Source organism: Drosophila pseudoobscura, chromosome 3 (genome assembly GCF_009870125.1).
Source record: "Drosophila pseudoobscura strain MV-25-SWS-2005 chromosome 3, UCI_Dpse_MV25, whole genome shotgun sequence".
NCBI classification, from domain to species: Eukaryota; Metazoa; Arthropoda; class Insecta; order Diptera; family Drosophilidae; genus Drosophila; species Drosophila pseudoobscura.
The window spans coordinates 13,647,041-13,666,194 of NC_046680.1; the positions used below are offsets into that span (position 1 = coordinate 13,647,041).

The following is a 19,154-nucleotide window of genomic DNA, read 5'->3' on the forward strand; positions in this document are numbered from 1 at the left end:
TACACGCTGCTATTTATCGACTTGGAGGCAGGTGTGGGGCCAGATATCGATTGCCATATCCCCCGATCGAACCCAAGGCTTTTCCGATCAAAATTCAGCATCATCTTTTGCAGCTGTAATCCTGGCTGTCGGCCGTGGGTGGCCACTGGAGGGAACAGTGCCTTAATTTAGTTTGAACATAACACCGTACGTTCCGCGTGGGGGCAACACGAGACAGGAACATCAACAATTTGTGGCAATTAGCAGGGACACTGCCAATGGAGTGGACCCTCCGACACCCCCCCAGACCCAAGGGGGAGTCCAGCAGGAGGTTAGACAGATTTCCCTGGCAACGTGCCACCTCTGCCGCTTATCGTTGCCTCCATCTGTGTGTACTTTTGCTCCTGCCGCTTGTCCACTGAGCCTTAACTAATCCAGTCGGCAAATCAACTCAAATGTACGAAAATTTAAATAAAAACCCAACTCCAGGGACCCCCTGCCCTCTGCCCCCTGCCCCCTGCCCCCTACCCTGTCTGCCGCCGCAAGACCCGAAAAATCCCAGTTGTGCAAATATTAGGATTGCCTGCGGAAGAAGCCTTCTCCTGGCCTTTTATTCCATTATCCTTTGAAACATATCAGAAATATTGCAGCCCCCCGCACGGACAGCCCCTTGGCCCATCACCGACATCAGCAGACGTCCCCAAAGTCAAATAAAAACGAGGGAAAACACGCACCAAATAAAAGAGATTTTCCCCGAGTCTAAATCGCTTTTTTTTATATATATATTTTTTCTTGGCCGTGTTTAAAGTTGGGTTTTTTTTGCCACTTCTGGGGTGGCGAGGCAGACACGCCTCCCGTCGGGGTAGGGTAGGGAGAGGGGGAGTGGGAGTGGGAGCGGGTGTGGGGCCTTCTTTTGTCGCTTTTTGCTGGAACGTTGTTTGGAACTTGTCACTTGTCCTCCTCGGGCACTGTCCCTGGCTCTGTCCCTGGCTCTGTCACTGGACCTGGAGCAGGTCCTAGGAACCGACAGATGCTGCTGGCTAATTTCACCTTCTTTCTAGGTCTGTGTCTGTGTCTGTGTCTGGGCCTGCGGTCTGACTGCCTTTGACCCCGGGACGGCTGTGCAACGTCTAAATGTCGCCATTCATCTTGGTCCAAATGTCTTGGTGGGAGATGTCCTCCCTGCTGTTTCTGACTTAGTTTTTCCCTTCATTTCCTCACTCATTTCCGTTTGACATTTTCCTTGAATATTGGACGGCTCTCCTCGCCTCCGTTCCTCCGTTCCTCCGTTCACTCATTCGATGGCTACTTCCCAGGAGAAGCTGAAGTCGGGACCATCAATTGGATGTATGCCAGAGCCCCAGCCAGCAAAAGGTGGTGAGGGGGGCAAGTGTTTACAGCCTTTCTAGCTCGTTATTTGGCCAATTTCGTAAAGGATTTAGCCAGGGTTTCCATCTTCTCTCGTAAAGTCTGCTCCTGCCTGCTTCCTCTCTCCCTCTGTGTGTGTGTGTGTGTGTGTGTGTGTGTGTGTGCATGTGTATAGTGTATGCCAAAACTTTTTCCTTCATTATAACTTGGCTTTGGCCCCATCCTCTGCCATCCTCTGCCATCCTCTGCCATCCTCTCCAAGAGTTTTGCCATATTAAAATCATCATCAACGGCGTCCAAACATAAACTTATGCAAGTGAAGACTTTCCTTCTGCCCTCCACCCCCCAGCCCCCTCCACACACAGCCCCCACCCTCCCAGAATGAAGTGGGAATAAAAAATCAAACGAATATTTCAGTCATAAAGTCACAAAGTTGTGGAGGGCGGGCGGGGCAGCAGCGGCGTTGCGCAGGCGCCAAAGAGTTGGAGCTGCTGCAGAGAGCAGAGAGAGGGAGAGGGAGAGCTATCGATGTCGATGCTCGAGGTTCAGCGAACCACCGGGGAGCGGGGGGTCTTTGGAGAATCACTGCCTGAAGCGGGAGGGAGAGAGAGATGAGATGATTAAAAACTTGTAGAATTATGCAAGTAAAATGAGCTACTTATAAACTGGAGCCAGGAAAGGGCTCACTAGCCAGGCAAAAAGTTTTGTTGTTTGTTGCTTTGCATAATTCCATTAGCCACCAAAACCAAAAAGTTGCGACGAGTCGAAAACTTTCTCGCCAAACTAATTCCCATTAAAATGTGTAATTCCAATTTGCAGTCTGTTTCCAGACAGAGAAAGAGAGAGAGAGAGGGAGTGGGTGGGGGAGAAGAAATGAAGAAACCCGAGTCTGGGGCAAAGGGGCAAGCAGTGGGGCATGCAAATGGGGCAATCGATTTGCCAGAGCCCAGCTGTGGGTCTACTAATTATGGAGTCCACAAGAGAGCGAACGAAAGAGAGGGATTCTCGAGGATGTCTGGCCCCCGCCGACTGGCCGTTGACAAAATAATCAAAACAAACAAACAAAAATAATGATTAACCTTTAAGGAATTTGCATAAACTGAGGGCGAAAGACCGCGGCGGACCTTCAGAATAATTAATGAGTGACAAAATCCCCAACAGAGAGCAGGAGAGAGACAGAGAGAGAGAGAGAGAGAGAGAGGTTCTGGCCAGGGTTTAAACCGCAAAACATTAAACTGACTTTAATTGAGGGAGACATGACGAAATTATTAAAATTATTATGACAGTTGGGAGAGAGAGAGAGAGAGTGCAAGAGAGCGAGAAGCGTGACGAGAGCTGGAAAAAGGCGAACAGTGGGAGGAACAACAAGAGGCAGAGCCAGGAGACAGAGGAGGGCCTTTCGGAGACACAGAAACACAATTAAACGAAATATGTAATTGCGCTTGAAGTCGAGTCTTTTCCTTTGGGGAAACAGAGAGGGAGAGATGGGGAGATTAAGAGAGCGGAATATGTTCTCAGAACACCATATGTGACGGTGTGTGTGTGTGAGAGAGCGGGAGAGGGAGAGCGCCAGGGCTGATGCTTCGATTGTTAAAACCGTTTTTTATTGAATCTGAAAACAGAAACCGAAACATAGAAGAGTAAACCCATTAGGGGAGGGCTAAAGGGGGACAAGAGCCAGCCGACGGGTCGTCAAAGAACAGCCATCAAAAGTAATACCCGACGAACGAGGGGAGAAATAGGGGGGGAAAAAAACTTATTGTTAGGTTGTTTTAGTATTATAACCCTACATTTGTATTTACCTTGCTGCTAGCTTATAATTATTAGTGTTAATCTACAATTGTATTTACTATTAACGTTGTACGAAATATCGTAAGTATCCGAATAAGTATCGATATGAATAATCATCCGATAGTTCTAGTTCTGCGAACTAGAACTATGCGAGAACTAGATCGGAATAGAACCAGAGATCGGAGCTGGATTCAATGAGCACTTTTGCGGTATCAACAGGACAGAGTGGTTGGTAAAGAATTAAGTAAAATAAAATCATAAAAAGTACGAAACATCCGTGTACTTTCTGCGCCAATAACTTCAGAAGTGGGATAGTAGCCCTTTAAAGAATCTGCCTACATAAGTATTTGTCTACTGGCATCCCCGACAACGAGTATTTTCCACATTTTATAAATGGCTGAGGAAACCATGGCAAACATTGACAAAGAAAAAATTGTAGAGTGGTTGCTGGAGAAAGAGATCATTTTTCCAGCCAGCGCAACACTAAGGCAACTTCGCAAGCTTGCCATAAGTGGTGGAATGGATGAAGTTTCTGAAAGTCTGGTGAATAAATCGGATATTGAATCGGAGGAGAAAGTGTCTGAAAATGAGCAGATCGACGATATGAAAGAAGAAGAATTACTTGACGCCGCAATAAGGGTTGCTGAGAAAAAGAAGAAACTGGCTGCCTTAATGGTAATGGACAACCATGTGACCGATGACATCCGAATGGTCAAGCAACTGATTGCCCCTTTTTCTGCCAGTGAAAATGATGAAGCCTCTGAATGGGTCTTGAATTTTGAACGGATTTGCGGAGGCGTGAACGAAAGCAGCAATTTTAAGCTTCGTTGTGTGCGCATGTTGATGAAGGCGGGAACAGAGGCGGACTTGTTCATGCGTGTCGACAAATCAAAGACTTACGACGAGTTTAAAGGAAACTTCCTAAAAACTTTTGGCCGCAGCAATTCAACTGCCGACGTGGTACTCCTGTTGAAGGAAACCTTTTTCAACCCGGAGAAAAACTCCGTAATGGGATATATTCTTCGCATGGAAGAAATTGCTATGCGTGCCGACATCGAAGAGAAATTGACAGTGCAGTTCATCATTGATGGTTTTCGTGATCGATCTTCCAGTATCGCCTTATTGTATTCAGCGTCGACCATCGGAAAACTTAAGGAGCTAGCTCGACAATACGAGGCTTTGAGGAAGAGTACCCAGACGAATTTTAGGCGCACTGGGATGACTGCTTCCGGAAATGACCGGAGCCAGGCGCGCTGCTATAATTGTTCAGCACATGGCCATTATGCTTCATCGTGTCCCGCACCTAAGCGGGAGAAGGGATCGTGTTTCCAGTGTGGATCCATGCAGCACCAGGTGAAGGATTGCCAACAGAAGCCTATGTCAGCCCAGCGATCCGTGGGTACAGCCAGCAACCCGCCGATGGACGACAGAGAGGAGAACAATATTTTTGTTCCTATTGTTAATCAGGTAGGGGTATATTTTTACACTGATATAAAACGCAGGTATCAAATTAAATTTCTTTCTGGCATGTTGGACACCGGTAGCGCTATTAATTTGATGCAGCGCTCGGCGATACCTTATGAAAATTTTGATGGTGTACTAAGACCGACAGAGTATTTTGGAGTTAACGGTTCGAGAATAAGCATTTTTGGAAAAATAATTGTCAATTTAGTTTTTCATAACATTGAAAAAGAACTAATATTTTTCGTTGTACCAAACAACTATATTTCGTATAATGTCCTTCTGGGGCGCAGTTTCCTTGAAAATTATGGAATAAAATTAATTTTTGAAAATGAAATTGAAAATAGAGTATTAGTGAACAGTGACTTAGATGAAAATAGAGTATTAGTGAACAATGACTTAGATGAAAATAGAGTATTAGTGAACAGTGGCTTAGATGAAAATAGAGTATTAGTGAACAGTGACTTAGATGAAAATAGAGTATTAGTGAACAGTGACTTAGATGAAAATAGAGTATTAGTGAACAGTGACTTAGATGAAAATAGAGTATTAGTGAACAGTGACTTAGATGAAAATAGAGTATTAGTGAACAGTGACTTAGATGAAAATAGAATATTAGTGAACAGTGACTTAGATGAAAATAGAGTATTAGTGAACAGTGACTTAGATGAAAATAGAGTATTAGTGAACATTGAGAGCGACCAAATTGAAAATGTAGTATTGACAAATAGAGACAGTGAGATGATGTTATCAGATATCAATAATAATGGATTATTGAAGGATGAAAATTATGAGAATAAGATTAGTGTCCAATTGAATTGTAATAACATTGACCTTTTATTGAAAGATAACGAGCAAAAGCATATGGCAAGTGAATCATTAGAAAGAACCAACTTAGATATACCGTATATATATAGTATTGAAATAACAAAAGAAGAGGACAGCTATAATATCGACCCAAAGCGAACTGATAAAGAACGTAGTAAATTCATGGAATTGATAAAACTTAACTATTCAGACTTAACTAACATTCCAGCAATTCAACATAACTATGAAATGAACCTCAAACTTAAATCAGAAGAACCTGTACGCACTGTTCCGAGAAGACTTTCATATCAGGAGAAGAAAGAAGTAGATACCCAAATAGATGAACTATTGAAAAAAGGCTTCATAAGAGAAAGTAAATCGCCTTACAGCTCTGCAATAGTATTAGTTAAGAAAAAATCAGGGGAAAAAAGAATGTGTGTAGATTACAAACAGCTTAATAAGATTTGCATTCGTGATGGATATCCATTGCCACTAATAGACGACTGCTTAGAGAGATTAGAAGGGAACACAATTTTTACACTTTTAGATTTGAAACACAGTTATCACCAAGTAAAAGTAGCAGAAAGTTCAGTGCAGTATACAGCATTTGTCATACCTAGCGGACAATATGAATACACAAGAATGCCTTTTGGGCTTATGAATGCACCAGCAGTATTTATGAGATTTATTAATTTCATTTTACAACCATTAATTCGCGAAGGTAATGTAGTAGTTTACATGGACGATATCGCTATAGGTTCCAAGTCGTTGAACGAACATCTTATAACAGTAGGTAGAGTTTTAAGAATTCTCGCAGAATATCGACTAGAAATTAAGGTTAGTAAATGTCAATTTGGTTATGAAAGTATTGAGTTCTTGGGATATACCCTTTCTGGTAAGGGAATAAGCCCAAACTGTGAACACACAGCAACCATTAAGCATCTGCCATTGCCAAAAGATCGCCATGAAATGCAAAAGGTTTTGGGATTATTCTCTTATTTTAGGCGTTTCATTCCTGCTTACTCAAGAATAGCAAAACCATTACAAGAACTTACAAAACCTGGAACTAAGTTTGAGCTTCAAGACAAATGCATACAAATTTTTGAATATCTTCGAGAAAAACTGATTTCGTCACCAGTATTAGCTCTGTATAATCCAAATCGAGAAACAGAATTGCATTGTGATGCAAGTAGTGAAGGTTTTGGTGGAATTTTGTTGCAGAAACAAGATGACAATAAGTTTCACCCAACAGCATATTTTTCACAGAGAGCGACAAAACTAGAGGCAAGATACGAAAGTTTCAAGCTGGAAACGTTAGCTGTGATCTATTCATTGAGGAAATTTCGAATTTATTTAGAAGGGATTCCGTTTAGAATTATAACAGATTGTAACTCAGTAGTTTTATGTTTAGGAAAGGGACGTCTTCATTCAAATATCGCCAGATGGGCCATAGAGCTAGCAAATTATAATTACACTTTAAAACATCGTAGTGGAAAATATATGTCCCATGTGGACACCTTAAGTAGATATCCTTCAGCGCTTAATCAAGATTTTGAATATGAACCAATAGTGACAATTCATGAAAGTGATAACAAAGACCGAATAGTTTCCGTGATTGAGTGTGACGACATTAATCTTCAGCTTCAGATAACACAAAACAGGGACAACCATATAGGAAAATTAAAAGAACAATTGGAGCATGGACCTGTTAAGAAATTTTCATTGAGCGATGGAATTGTTTATAAAATAGGTGAGAACGACGTTGAGCTGTTTTATGTCCCAGCTGAAATGGAAACGCAAATAATCAGAAGAGTTCACGAAAACTTATGTCACTTAGGAACTGAGAAATGTATGAAAGAAATCTTAAGACATTATTGGTTCCCGAATATGAGATCTAAAATCGATTTGTTTATAGGAAATTGTTTAAATTGTATCATGTTTTCAGTCCCCACACATGCGAACAATCGAACACTTCACAATATTCCTAAGCGACCAATCCCATTCGACACCTTACACGTAGACCATTTTGGACCACTTCCCGCTGTTATATCAAAGAAGAAGCATGTATTAGTTATCATTGACGCCTTTACGAAATTTGTAAAATTGTTTTCTGTAAATACGACAAGCACTAAAGAAGTCAACACATGTTTTTCAAAGTATTTTCAATTTTATAGTCGTCCACGTAGAATTATTAGCGATAGAGGAACGTGTTTTACATCATTAGAATTTGGTAAATTTTTGTTAGAAAATAATATAGAGCACGTGAAAGTGGCAACTGCTTCACCCCAAGCGAATGGTCAGGTAGAACGGGTTAACAGAACTATGAAAGCTATGCTCGCCAAAATAACTGAGCCAATAAATCACGAAGATTGGAGCAAACTTTTAATAAAGGCTGAATATGCAATTAATAACTCAGTCCATTCGACCACGAAAGAATTGCCTTCAGTGTTGTTATTCGGAGTCCAACAGAGGGGTTGTAATATTGACGCGTTAACAGAATACTTAGATGATAAACAAGACCGAACTCAAAGCGATTTAGAATCAGTACGTAAGAAATCTTTGGATAAAATCGAGCATTGTCAGCAGAAGAGTGAAGAGTATTTTGAAAGGAATCACAAAAATCATATTGAGTTCTTGGAAGGCGATTTCGTTGTAATGAGAAACATTGACACCACAATAGGTACAAATAAAAAATTTGTTCCGAAGTACAGGGGTCCGTACATCATCAAGAAGGTATTGCCGAACGACAGATATGTGTTAAATGACATTGAAAACTGCCAAATAAGCCAAATCCCGTATGAGGGCATTATAGAGGCATGCCGATTAAGGAAATGGGCAGATTGGCGTAATCAGTGTGAAAGTGACCCCTACTTAAATAGTTAACAAAATATATATATACACATATAATTAAAATTACTCTTAATTACATATTTACGATCGAGGGCGATCTAATTGTCAGGATGGCCGAGCTGTTAGGTTGTTTTAGTATTATAACCCTACATTTGTATTTACCTTGCTGCTAGCTTATAATTATTAGTGTTAATCTACAATTGTATTTACTATTAACGTTGTACGAAATATCGTAAGTATCCGAATAAGTATCGATATGAATAATCATCCGATAGTTCTAGTTCTGCGAACTAGAACTATGCGAGAACTAGATCGGAATAGAACCAGAGATCGGAGCTGGATTCAATGAGCACTTTTGCGGTATCAACAGGACAGAGTGGTTGGTAAAGAATTAAGTAAAATAAAATCATAAAAAGTACGAAACATCCGTGTACTTTCTGCGCCAATATTATTGAAGTTTTATTTGTAATAGTAGGGCGCCGTGTGGGGTGGGGAGGGGGTTAAGAAATGGTTGGAAAAAATATGATAAAAATGAAGTAGTCGCAGACAAATGGCACTGCGAGGAGAGACCACGAAGGAAGGTGGGGAGGGGAACAAAGAAAGAAGTACACAGCAGCAGCAGCAGCGACAAAGAAGGGAATGGGGAAAAGAACAACAATAAAAGCAGAAAGAATAGGCAAATGAGGAAGGAGAGAGAGAGGGAAAGAGCAGAGAGGAACCAAAGGAAACTTCAAGTCAAATAAAAAGTCTTTAGCAAAGCTTTTGCCTCATCTAAAAATGTATATATACATATGTATGTATGTATACATGTATATATGTATTTGCCGTTGTCTGTGGCCATGGAGGCACCACCCCGTCCACCTCTCTGGGCTTCTCTCCTGCAGATTGAGTCGAGTCTCTGTCCAATAATGAACATTGTTTGCCTCAAGTTCAAAGTTTGCTGCTGAAATGCGCTTCATTAGAGCGAGCGAGACAGTGGGCAGTGGGCAGTGGGTGGGATAGAGAGATACATACTTAATTTAAATAAAAGTTTTGCTATATTTTACAAACAATTTCCAGGCTGTAGCCCACCTCCCCCCCCTCCAGTACACAGCCTCTGCTGTGCGCTGCTCTCTTTGGTACGCATCTGCGTCTGCCGATGAGCAGAGTACCGTTGCGTTCCGTTCCGTTCTGTTCTTAGATGCCTTTCATGAGAGAGCGAGAGGCAGATGACCTTGAGCTTCCAGCGAAAAGATAAATGTGCGAACGGAGCAATCGAGATGACGGATGACGACCGCTGAGCGGTAAATGATGATGAAGCGGGCCGCAGGCGAAGCTCATTTGAAAGTCGCGCGACTGCGTGAAAAGCTTGAGCTGCTCTCTCTCCATCTCTCTCTCTCCGCGCTCTTTCTCTAGGCTGCTCTTGATTTATGCCTGTAACAGAAGGCAGACAGAGGAGGCGTTGGGCGAGGGAGGGGGGTGCTTGTTGATGAAGTTCTTTTTCCAGCACATTACGTAATTTAATGCAGAACGCAAACTGTTGTCAAATATTTTATGTTGCACGCCACACACCCCCCTGTAGGAGGCCCAGGACCATGCTCAGGCTCAGGCCTGGATATTTCACAGGCAAAAAAAGGAGGCGAGTGGAAACCGCTGACCAATATTTCACAAACAATTCAGAAACAAAAGGGAAAAAAGCCAAAAATAAAAGGCGGCGGAAGCCAGAATGGAGCACACACAAAGAGAAGGAGACAGATGGAGGGGGGGGGGGGGGGGGGGGGGGGGGAAGCGCCACTAACCGCAGTTTCAGTGCAGCCGCAGCCACACGACGAGGCGGGCTCCTGCCTCCCCTGCCGCTATGGGGGATCCTTCAATTATGCAATTTTCTATTTTTCAACAAATTGAAACCGAAGCTCCATCTCCGGTCCCCTACCTGCCGCTGGCCCCAATCCAAACCAGTGCCAGGTTTTCGTGCCTTTTTCAAAGAGCGGCTGTGACAGCAGCCCCCACACCCTTCCCGTCTCTTGCAGGCTTTCCCAAAGGGAAACCCATTTTTGGCTGCCTCTCAAAAGCGGGCATTGTTCCTCCTCCGCCTCCGCCGCCCCCAACGAACGGCCTCAATCTTGAGTCCTGAATGCTAATCTCCCAATATAAATGTTTTCCATTTGCGGCAGGTAAGCCGCTAGATTCCGCCTCCTGCTGGCCCCTCCGCCCTTTTTTCGCTGCAAATCAATTTTCCTCTTATCGCTTTCGGTTATCAATTCTCGGGCAAGGACACAGAGTGGGGAGGGGACGTAGCCGATATGGAAAGTAATTGCCTACAACATGGCTGCCGCTTGCCCCACATTTACGGCACTCAGACTCCGATCTAAATGGATGAAAATTGTCAACTATCGAGCCGTGCACTCCTCCCCCTCCCCCTCCCCCTCTCCCTGCAGCACACTGTTGTGCCCCAAAGTGGCGCCAAAAGTAAATAATAAAATGGAAATATTACCGAGGCGTTGGCCGGGCTTCTGCTGCCGGAACTGATAAATATTCGTTTTTGGGGGCCAAATAGTTGCTGGGCGAAAAGTTTTCTTTCAAGGGGGGGGGCGGTGGGAGGGGTTGGGGTTGGGGTTATGTTAGGAAATGAAAAGTTTCCACAGATTTTCCCTGGGCTTAGGCTTAAATTATGAGCCGGAGAGACACTTTCAATGAATTTATGGCCAACGGGAGAACCGTTAAGAACTGTTCTGCCTGCCCCTCACCCCCACCCCCACCCCCACCACCCCCCCTCTTGGCCTGGTCGTTGGTCAAGCAGTCACGTTCCGATGGAGAGCCAGTGGCAGGCGACAGAGCGATTGCTCATTTCCAAGGTGATTGATGAACAAAGAGGTGGCAGGGGGGGGGGGGCAGCAGGGGGGGGCAGCAGGGGGGCAGGAGAAAGTGATAAAAGTGACATTCGACGCGTAACAGGTGGTGGGTGCCCGTGAGGGATTGTGGAGGGGAGGAGTAGGTGCCCAAGAGACAAGGGGAAATGGCAGAGAATCGATATATCGATGGGGCGGCACACACACACACTGAAAGCTGTTATCTCTGTGTGTCTGTGGGGGAGGTACTTACGCAGGGGGGAGGGGGGGGGCAGACATTCCCGAAAGTGTGCCATTGGCATTCCCAACGTGTGTCTGCCCCTGCCCCTGCCCCTGCCCCTGCCACAGCCTGCCTGGCATATTAAAGCCGACAAGTATCCCGCGCCGCTTGATGTTCATTCATTTGCCCCATTCACCCGGTCCTCCATTGAGTCGGAGACGACTCGACGACTCGTCGACTCGTCGACAGAGGCTTGCATCAAACAGGGAAATTAGCATACTCTTGGTAGGTGGATGGCTCGAGGGGGGGGGGGGGGGGGGGAGGGAGAGGGCGAGGAAGATGTTGACAAAACAACGTTTGCCATTTATATAGGCTTATGGCAGAAGGCGTGGCAGGGGCAGGGGCAGGGGCAGGGGCAGGGCAGGGGGGCGAAGGCGGAGAAGTGCTTTAATTACGCTGCCTCTTGGCTGGAAATTGCCTCTCTGCCACACCGTATCGACAATGATGTGGCATCATCATTAATGAGGCCTCTTGCTGTTGCTGCTTGCTGCTTGCTGTTGCTGCTGTTGCCTGTGCAACGCACTCTTTGTGGCATAATAACATGAGATTTTGTTGCTGGGCTTTGTTTCCCCTGGATTCCAATCGGATTTGGGCGTTTGGTTTATTGATACAACCGATGGCTTCCGTACATGCGGCACATGCGGCACATGCCTTCCGGTCTAATTCCATTATTCCCAAAGGTCCTCCCCCCACCCCCCCGAACGCACTCCTGAGGTCAGAGGTTATCAGTGCAGCTGGAAAATGGCATTCGATTTGTTATTCTGATCAGAGATGCATGTACGTTGTGCCTCCTGCTGTTGTGGCTATGGAAATGAGGGGAATCTGCAAATGCATATCCTTTGGGTCGTTGGGGGGTGGAATGGGGGGAGGGGGTGGGCGTGTGTGGGCGAAGCAGATGCAGATGCAGATGTATCCGGCGTGACAAACTTCGTTGCGTGCACTTTGATGTAAAGAGAAAATTGCTGATATTTTTGCTGAATTCGCTCCTCCTTTGGGGATGGGGCAGGGGACGAGGACAAGGACCTTTCACCTTTTTGCATGCAGGCTGCCGCAGGGCAAGTGCCAGCCAGGGCTACCTTTTTTACACGTGTCTCCGGTCGAGGCACAAACAGAGAGGGAGCGGGGGCACAGCCTTCGTCGTCCTTTGAGTCCTGTGAAATTGTTAATATTTCGATGGACTCCATAGAGAGTGGTGGGGGGGGGGGGACATTGAAGGTTGTGTTCGTCCTTTGGCAGTTGTAGACTTTTCAATTTGATTGCTGAAAGGCGTTCAAGAAGAGCAGGTGATGACCTGCTGACCCCCACTGACCCCTCTGAACCCCCCCGGACTAAAAGTAATTAAAGTATTTTCCCAGGTCGGAAAACAACGCTCTGAAAAGGGGCTGGCGATGGGGCTGGGAGTGGCCCGCAGCTGCTGCAAATGATATTCAATTTGTTGGAAATGTTTTCCAGGCGGACGGGCGGGCATCAAAACAACAAAATGCTGAGTGAGGGGGGAGGGGAGAGGCAACATAATATGCATAAAGTAGGAGATAGGACTAGTGGACGCTCTCCTTTCGAGCCTGTTGTTTTGCTGCTGTTTGGAGGCCAACTTTTGCCGAGTCGGAGGAGCAAAAACTTTGCCCAACACTCGACATTTCTCTCTCCTTGTTCGTTTCAATTCCTTGGAGAAGGAATAGCCCAGTCCTGTCCAATGAATGCAATTTGGTTAAGTGAGCCAAGCGGCCGAACGTCCGCCCACGTCCGAGGCCCCCAGGTTATCCGGGCGGCGGCTTACGGATGATAGATGATAGATGGAACGGTGGAACGGTGGAAAAACGGCAAAAAACAAGAAGTGGAAATGGAAACAAAGTGGAGCTGGGATTAGTTTTGGCTAATTGAATCGTGCGTTGCAGCGGGTCAATGGGTGGGAAGGGTGATAGTGCCATCTTCCAAGGGGGCGGGGGGGGGGCATCTACCTACCCCTGTCCCCTCCCCACTGGCCCCCCCCCTCGCTCTCCTCTGTCTGTCCATCTGTCGTTTCTGTGAGTTCTCTAAGCCCCATCCAGGGAGGAGGAGGCTGGACGGAGGACTCTCTTTGCATTTGGACTTACATTTTTGATGGCTCCACACACACACACACACACACGCACACACACACATGTCCTGTCGCTGCGTGTGTGGGCTAATCGTTTATTTACGAGCCATAGCCAAAGCCGGAAGAGCGGAAGAGCGTGTCTGGGCCATGTTGTTGGGGCTGCTCCGAGTCCTGCGAGTCCTGCGAGTCCTGGCAATTAATAAAACATGAACTCAATTAGTTTAAAAGGCTCACCGTGATCGAAGGGCATAAGCCAGTGACGGCTGACGGTACGATGGATTTCTGGTCGAGAAGAGCGGAAATTACAGCGCGAAACGTTGACAAATTGCAAAGAGAAAGCACAGAGAGAGAGAGAGAGAGGAGAGCGATAGAGGCGCCTAGGAAGTGGGTGAGAAAGGAGGTTTCCTTCAATTAAACCGTCGCCGCGACAGCCAGATCCTTTCTGGCTCCTGGCTCCTGGCTCCTGATTTCTGCTTCATTTTCCATTTCCTCTTTGACCGCCTTGCTGGGGCAATTAGAGACGCCAGGCAGACAGGACCTTGCGACCATTCGCTTGACAAAGGCTCTCAAAGAGGGGGACACAGGGGTGGGGCAGGGGAAATCCTTCAACATCGAAATTAATTTACTTCTTTACCAATTTTCTTTTTCAATTTCGTTTTCGTTTGGGTTTCCGCTCTGCTTTAGTCCTGTTTGTTTTTCCTTTTCCTTCCTTTTTCATTGCCTCCTGCCCCGTTTTGGCCTTCTGCAATTAGCCCAAAATTAAGTCCGAAATGCATTCGATTCGGGGGAAAGAGAGAGAGGGAGAGGGAGAGCCCGCTGCTGGGCAAAGTTTCTCTCGTGGCGGAGGCGGAGGCGGAGGGAAAGTTTCCTTCATTGAATTTTAAATTCATTTTAATTAAATTTGTAACTTTTTCGGTCGCGTTTTAATAGTCTGGCCTAATCGGAGAGAGGCTGCAGACGGATCCCGGGGAAAGTTTCCCGGCTCTGCTCAAAGGTATAATTTGATTGATGCGACCACGCCCATCAAAGGGAACGCCCATGGAACGCCTTCAGCCGGAAGCGTAAGTTTTAATTGCGCGGCCGGACAGAGGGCGGCTGTTAATCAGGACAACATATGAGCAGATTTTGAGGAGGCTCTTCACCGAGACGTTGCATAATTTATGGACCGGGGAGGTAGCTAGAAAACCGAGGAAAATCTACAATCAATAAAAGCAAAAACCACAGCAGACGAAGAGCTCATGAAGGAGGCGAAGGGAGGGCGGAGCGGGGCAGAACGGAACCGGGTTAATAACGAACCACCTCTCCGTTAGACAAGAAGAAAATGGAACAGGAAATGCGCGTCCTGGTGCTGGCCAGGAAAGTAATTTTGCACGCAAGCCCAAGCCTGCCAGGGCAGGAGGGCGGGGGTGGGGTGAGCACAACAGGAAGAGAGGGGGGTAGGTAATGGGAACGAGAACGAGAACGGAGTGCTGTGGGTGGTGCACGTCCTTCGCCTGCTTACTTTAGCCCGGGACTTGAAAGTTTTCCTCTCCTCAAATTGATTGCCAGGACAATGAACTCTGACTCGAGAGAGAGTAGGGTGGGGGGGGGGGGCTTTCTTCTATGCACTGATCGACGCTATCGAAAGATGATTCGTTTTCCCATTTCGCCGAGATATTAGCTCCTCGAAACTCCCCTCCGCCCACTTTGGCTCCGACTTTTGGGGAAAACTTTCTGATTGCACTTTTTGGCGGATGGACAAAGTTTTCGTCCTTTGTTGTCGGTTGCAGGGCGTAGGGGGGGGCGGCGGCATAGAAGTGTGTGGTTTCAATGTAATTAAGTGCGACACTTAATGCCTATGCTGCCACGCCCACATCGCAGCTCTAATGTGGCCACAGAATAACTTTGTTCGCATGCAGGCCCGTCGGTCTGTCTGTCTGTCTGTCTGTCTGCGGTGTCCAGAATCCTTTGTGTTTTTGTGCGGTGGAATCATCCTTCTGTCCCAAAAAAGTGTTATCCCTCACAATCCCCGATTACAGTCCCCGTCCCCGTCCCCGATCCCGACTTTGAAATGACATTTTTGCGTAGTTTTCCGCTCGTTTCTCTCTTTCATTTCTCCCTGTGTTCTCTGCGGATTGTTTTCATCCGTTTTGCATGGCCATTTTCCCACTAATTTTCCCAATTGTTTATAAACACGAGCACACACATATGTATGTATTGTATATCTGTCACACACACACACACACACACACACACACACACGCACACAATCGAACACACGTATTCGAACACAGGCTTCCATGTTGTCGACGCTTTTTGCTGCATACTCTCGGGCGCACAACTTTTTGCGGTTTCCCCCGCGCCCCCCTCCCCTTCCGAGCCACCCTTTGTTTTAACGTATATTGAAATTGAGGTTAGTTTTTGTTGATGCCTCGAGCATCAGTGTTGCTGTTGCTGCCCGACCGATAAGACAATTTAAAGTTTTTAAGTGGTTTAAGTGCCACTCCCCGGAGGATGTTGTACGATGCCCGCTCTCCCCCCTCCCTCGCTTTGAATAATTCTGGCGGGGGGCGAGAGACTAACTTTACCGTTAATGATGATGATGAAGTGTTGATCCAAAGGGGGGGGGGGGGTGGAGGGCAATTCATGACACTCGCAATCGATTTGGGGCCAGGGGAGCGACAGCAGCAGCAGCGAGAAATGCGAGAAATTTGCCAATACAGCGACGCGAACAGAACAGAACAAACAGCCAACAAAACGGCAAGAATTTATCTCAACCGACTGTGCCTCTCTGTGATTCTGCCTCTCTGCCTCTCTGGCTGGTGCCTATGCTGCCTCCTCCAAAAATAAAATGCGCTCTGCGTAAACAAACAGTTGGTTGCCACTGCCTCTGTAGCCTGCCCTGCCCCTTGCCTTGGGTGGAATACCCCTGCATGTGGGAGGGTATAACAGATTTGTACAAAGCCATGGCCATCTTTCGTTTTATACCAGAGCCCCCTGCACGTACATTGTATGTTTCCGATCTCTTGTCTTTCCCTGAGCCGAAAACCTTTCGTTGCACCTTCGCTCGTTTGTTCTGCGCTTCGTGCTTTCGTTTGAGCACGATTGAACATGTCTGTCCCACGATTAACAGCTTTTGTTGTTGCGAGAGAAGCGAATAACTTTGCGAAGCTTTTCGCTTAAGGAAACTAACAAAGCCATGCCCAGCTTTCGTGTTCTATATACCTGCACGCATGTTTCCAAAGGTGTGTGTTTAAGAGAGACAGAAGCAGCCGATCTCTTATCTCTTCCTAAGCCGAAAACCTTTCTTCGCACCTTCGTCCGTGTTTTCTAGGCTTCGTGCTTTCGGTTGAGCCCGATTGAACATGTCTGTTTTACGATTAACCGCTTTTGTTGTTTCGAGAGAAGCGAATAACTTTGCAAAGCTTTTCGCTTAATTAAACAAACAAAGCCATGCCCAGCTTTCGTTTTCTACCTCCCTGCACGCATGTTTCAAAGGTGTGACTTTGAGAGAGAAAAAGAGAGAGAGAGAGAGGTGCAGCCGATCTCTTATCTTTCCCTGAGCCAAATTCATTTATTCGCACCTTCGCTCGTGTGTTCTGTGCTTCCTGCTTTCGGTTGATCCCGATTGTACATGTCTGTCCCTCGATCAACAGCTTTTGTTGTTGTTGTGAGAGAAGCGCAGAAGCTTTTCGCCTAAGCATCAGCACGCAGAAACAGAACCGAGCGTGTCTTTTTCGTCCACTTTACATTGTTGCTGGTTGTCTGTTTGCTATGCAAAAAGTGTTTTCATGATTGAGGGATGTGTAGAAAATGCCCTAGGATCCATGGATATTCTAGGGAATGTAAAGATTCGAGATGCCCCGAAGGCTGGCCTTCCTTTCTTGGGTTTTTGCTTGTGTTCTTTCCTCTTCAGAGCGAATTTGTGTTTATACTGCGAGAAAATATGTGGAAAGGTCGATGGCAGAGATGTGGCTGGTGGGGGGGTGCGCCGTGGCAGACACTTGATGAACAGCGCCAAATATCCAGCAGAAATAAATAAGCAAAAAATACGAGCAAATCTTGTTTCAATAACGGATTATTATTCGATTTGGGCCCATCCGTGCCGCAACGAACCCGACTCCGATTCGGATCCAATTTGGGAAATATGCTCCACGCTCTCCTGCACCTCCCACACCTCCCACACCTCCCACTCCTCTGCTCCTTTGACGTGGTCCATGCTTTCGCTCGGCTTATTAGATGAAAATATGGAAATGTTGCTAAAAACTAAAATTACATTTTCGACCTCTTCCCGTTCCGTTTCAGGTAAGCATCCATGGACGTCCATCAGTATCGAATTTCGAACATCAAAGGTGGACTCCGGACCATCCCGTATCGCCGTAACTATTCGAATCCGCGTCCTGGCATCGCAGGTGAGCGACAAAGCCGGCGTTTAATTACGCCTCTCAAAGGCGGCGGATGCGCAGCGTCCAAAAACTGTTTGAACAGCGATGGAAAATTGCATCGACCGGCCACGGATAAGGGGTTGTCCAGAGAAAAAAAGGGTGGCGGAGGGGGCGGGGGCGGGGGCGGTGGCGGAGATAGCAGCCGAGCAGCTTAATTAAATTGCAATTTTCCCGCCGGCGACAGCAACAGCAACGGCGACAGCGACAGCCACCTCGATGGCAAAGTCAGCAGGAAAATGGTAACTGAAAACTGAAAACTGAAAACTGGAAACGGACAATGGCAATGTCGGAGTCAACAATAGTTCGGGGTCTCCATCCTGTGGGGCTGGGGCTGGGGATGGGACTGGGGCGGAGGGTGGCGTGTGGCGCTTGGGGCATAACACGACGCGACAGAAGAGTCGTGTGAAAATGCTGCAAACAACAAAAACAGCGGCACAACGGCAGGCAAAAAACTAAAAGTGGCCCAAAAACAACAACAACAACAACAACAACAACAACAACAGCAACAGTAGTGGAAAAGCGTGAAAATTCATTATTTTCCCGAGGCTCTCGAAGTGGCAAAAACTGCAACTTTTGTTGCAACGCCAAAGGAGGCATGAAAAATGCAAGCAATGTGCAACAGCGGCAAAAAAAAAAATCCAGGAAAATACTTCAAATGAGGCAAATGAAGCAAATGAAAAAAGGTGGCGAGTAGCCACCTCCGGGGAGGGGAAGGGCAGGGCAGGGAGGAGTCAGAATATATAATATTTTCCATCCTTCAACCTTCACCGTTCCCCCCTTGCCCGGCAACCGTCGTTCCGTGCCGTCCTCCACTCGAGAAGCGAAGAGAAATCCTCAACTCAATCTCAATCTCAATCATTTCTTGTCTGCAAACTAATTTCTCTCCCGTTTGCTTTGTTCTTTTCATTCATCTTTCTCTCCCTCTCTCTCTCTCTCTCTCGCTCTAGCTTATTCCCTTTGTCTCTCTCTCTGGGTCGGGTGGGGGGCTCTCGAGCTCGCACGCGTTTTATCGCTTCGTTCCGTGTGCCAAATCTGGAGGAGAAGCAGTGAAAATAATTAGAATATTGGCTCAATTGTTCGGAAAATGTGTGAGAGCAGAGCAGAGCCGAAGAGCAGGGCGTGCGCGTCGATAATCAGCATAAAAATCGATTGAAGCACTCGAGAGGCCAGTGGAAGAAGCCATTGATGGGGTCATCAGTGGGAACGACGATGTCGATGATGGGGCTGATGTGGATATACATAGATGATTATGTGGCTATGGCTCTGTGGCTCTGGCATTGGAAGTGGAA

The 19,154-nt window shown here is 46.4% G+C and overlaps 2 protein-coding genes across 5 annotated transcripts in view; both read left to right on the forward strand.

Moving 5' to 3' along the window:
- The window catches only part of hppy (MAP4K3-like protein hppy), a 50,015-nt gene that overhangs the window by 4,861 nt on the left and 26,000 nt on the right, over window positions 1–19,154 (forward strand). The window lies entirely within an intron of this gene.
- Window positions 3,201–4,936, forward strand: LOC117183790 (uncharacterized). Its single transcript, XM_033379225.1, has 2 exons — window positions 3,201–4,605; window positions 4,683–4,936. Exons 1-2 carry the CDS (start codon window positions 3,532–3,534, stop codon window positions 4,689–4,691), a joined length of 1,083 nt encoding a protein of 360 aa, XP_033235116.1. The 5' UTR covers window positions 3,201–3,531; the 3' UTR covers window positions 4,692–4,936.

Bases quoted from the DNA above. Each gene is read 5' to 3' on its own strand.
- LOC117183790 (XM_033379225.1), top strand. From the start codon at position 3,532: ATGGCTGAGGAAACCATGGCAAACATTGACAAAGAAAAAATTGTAGAG.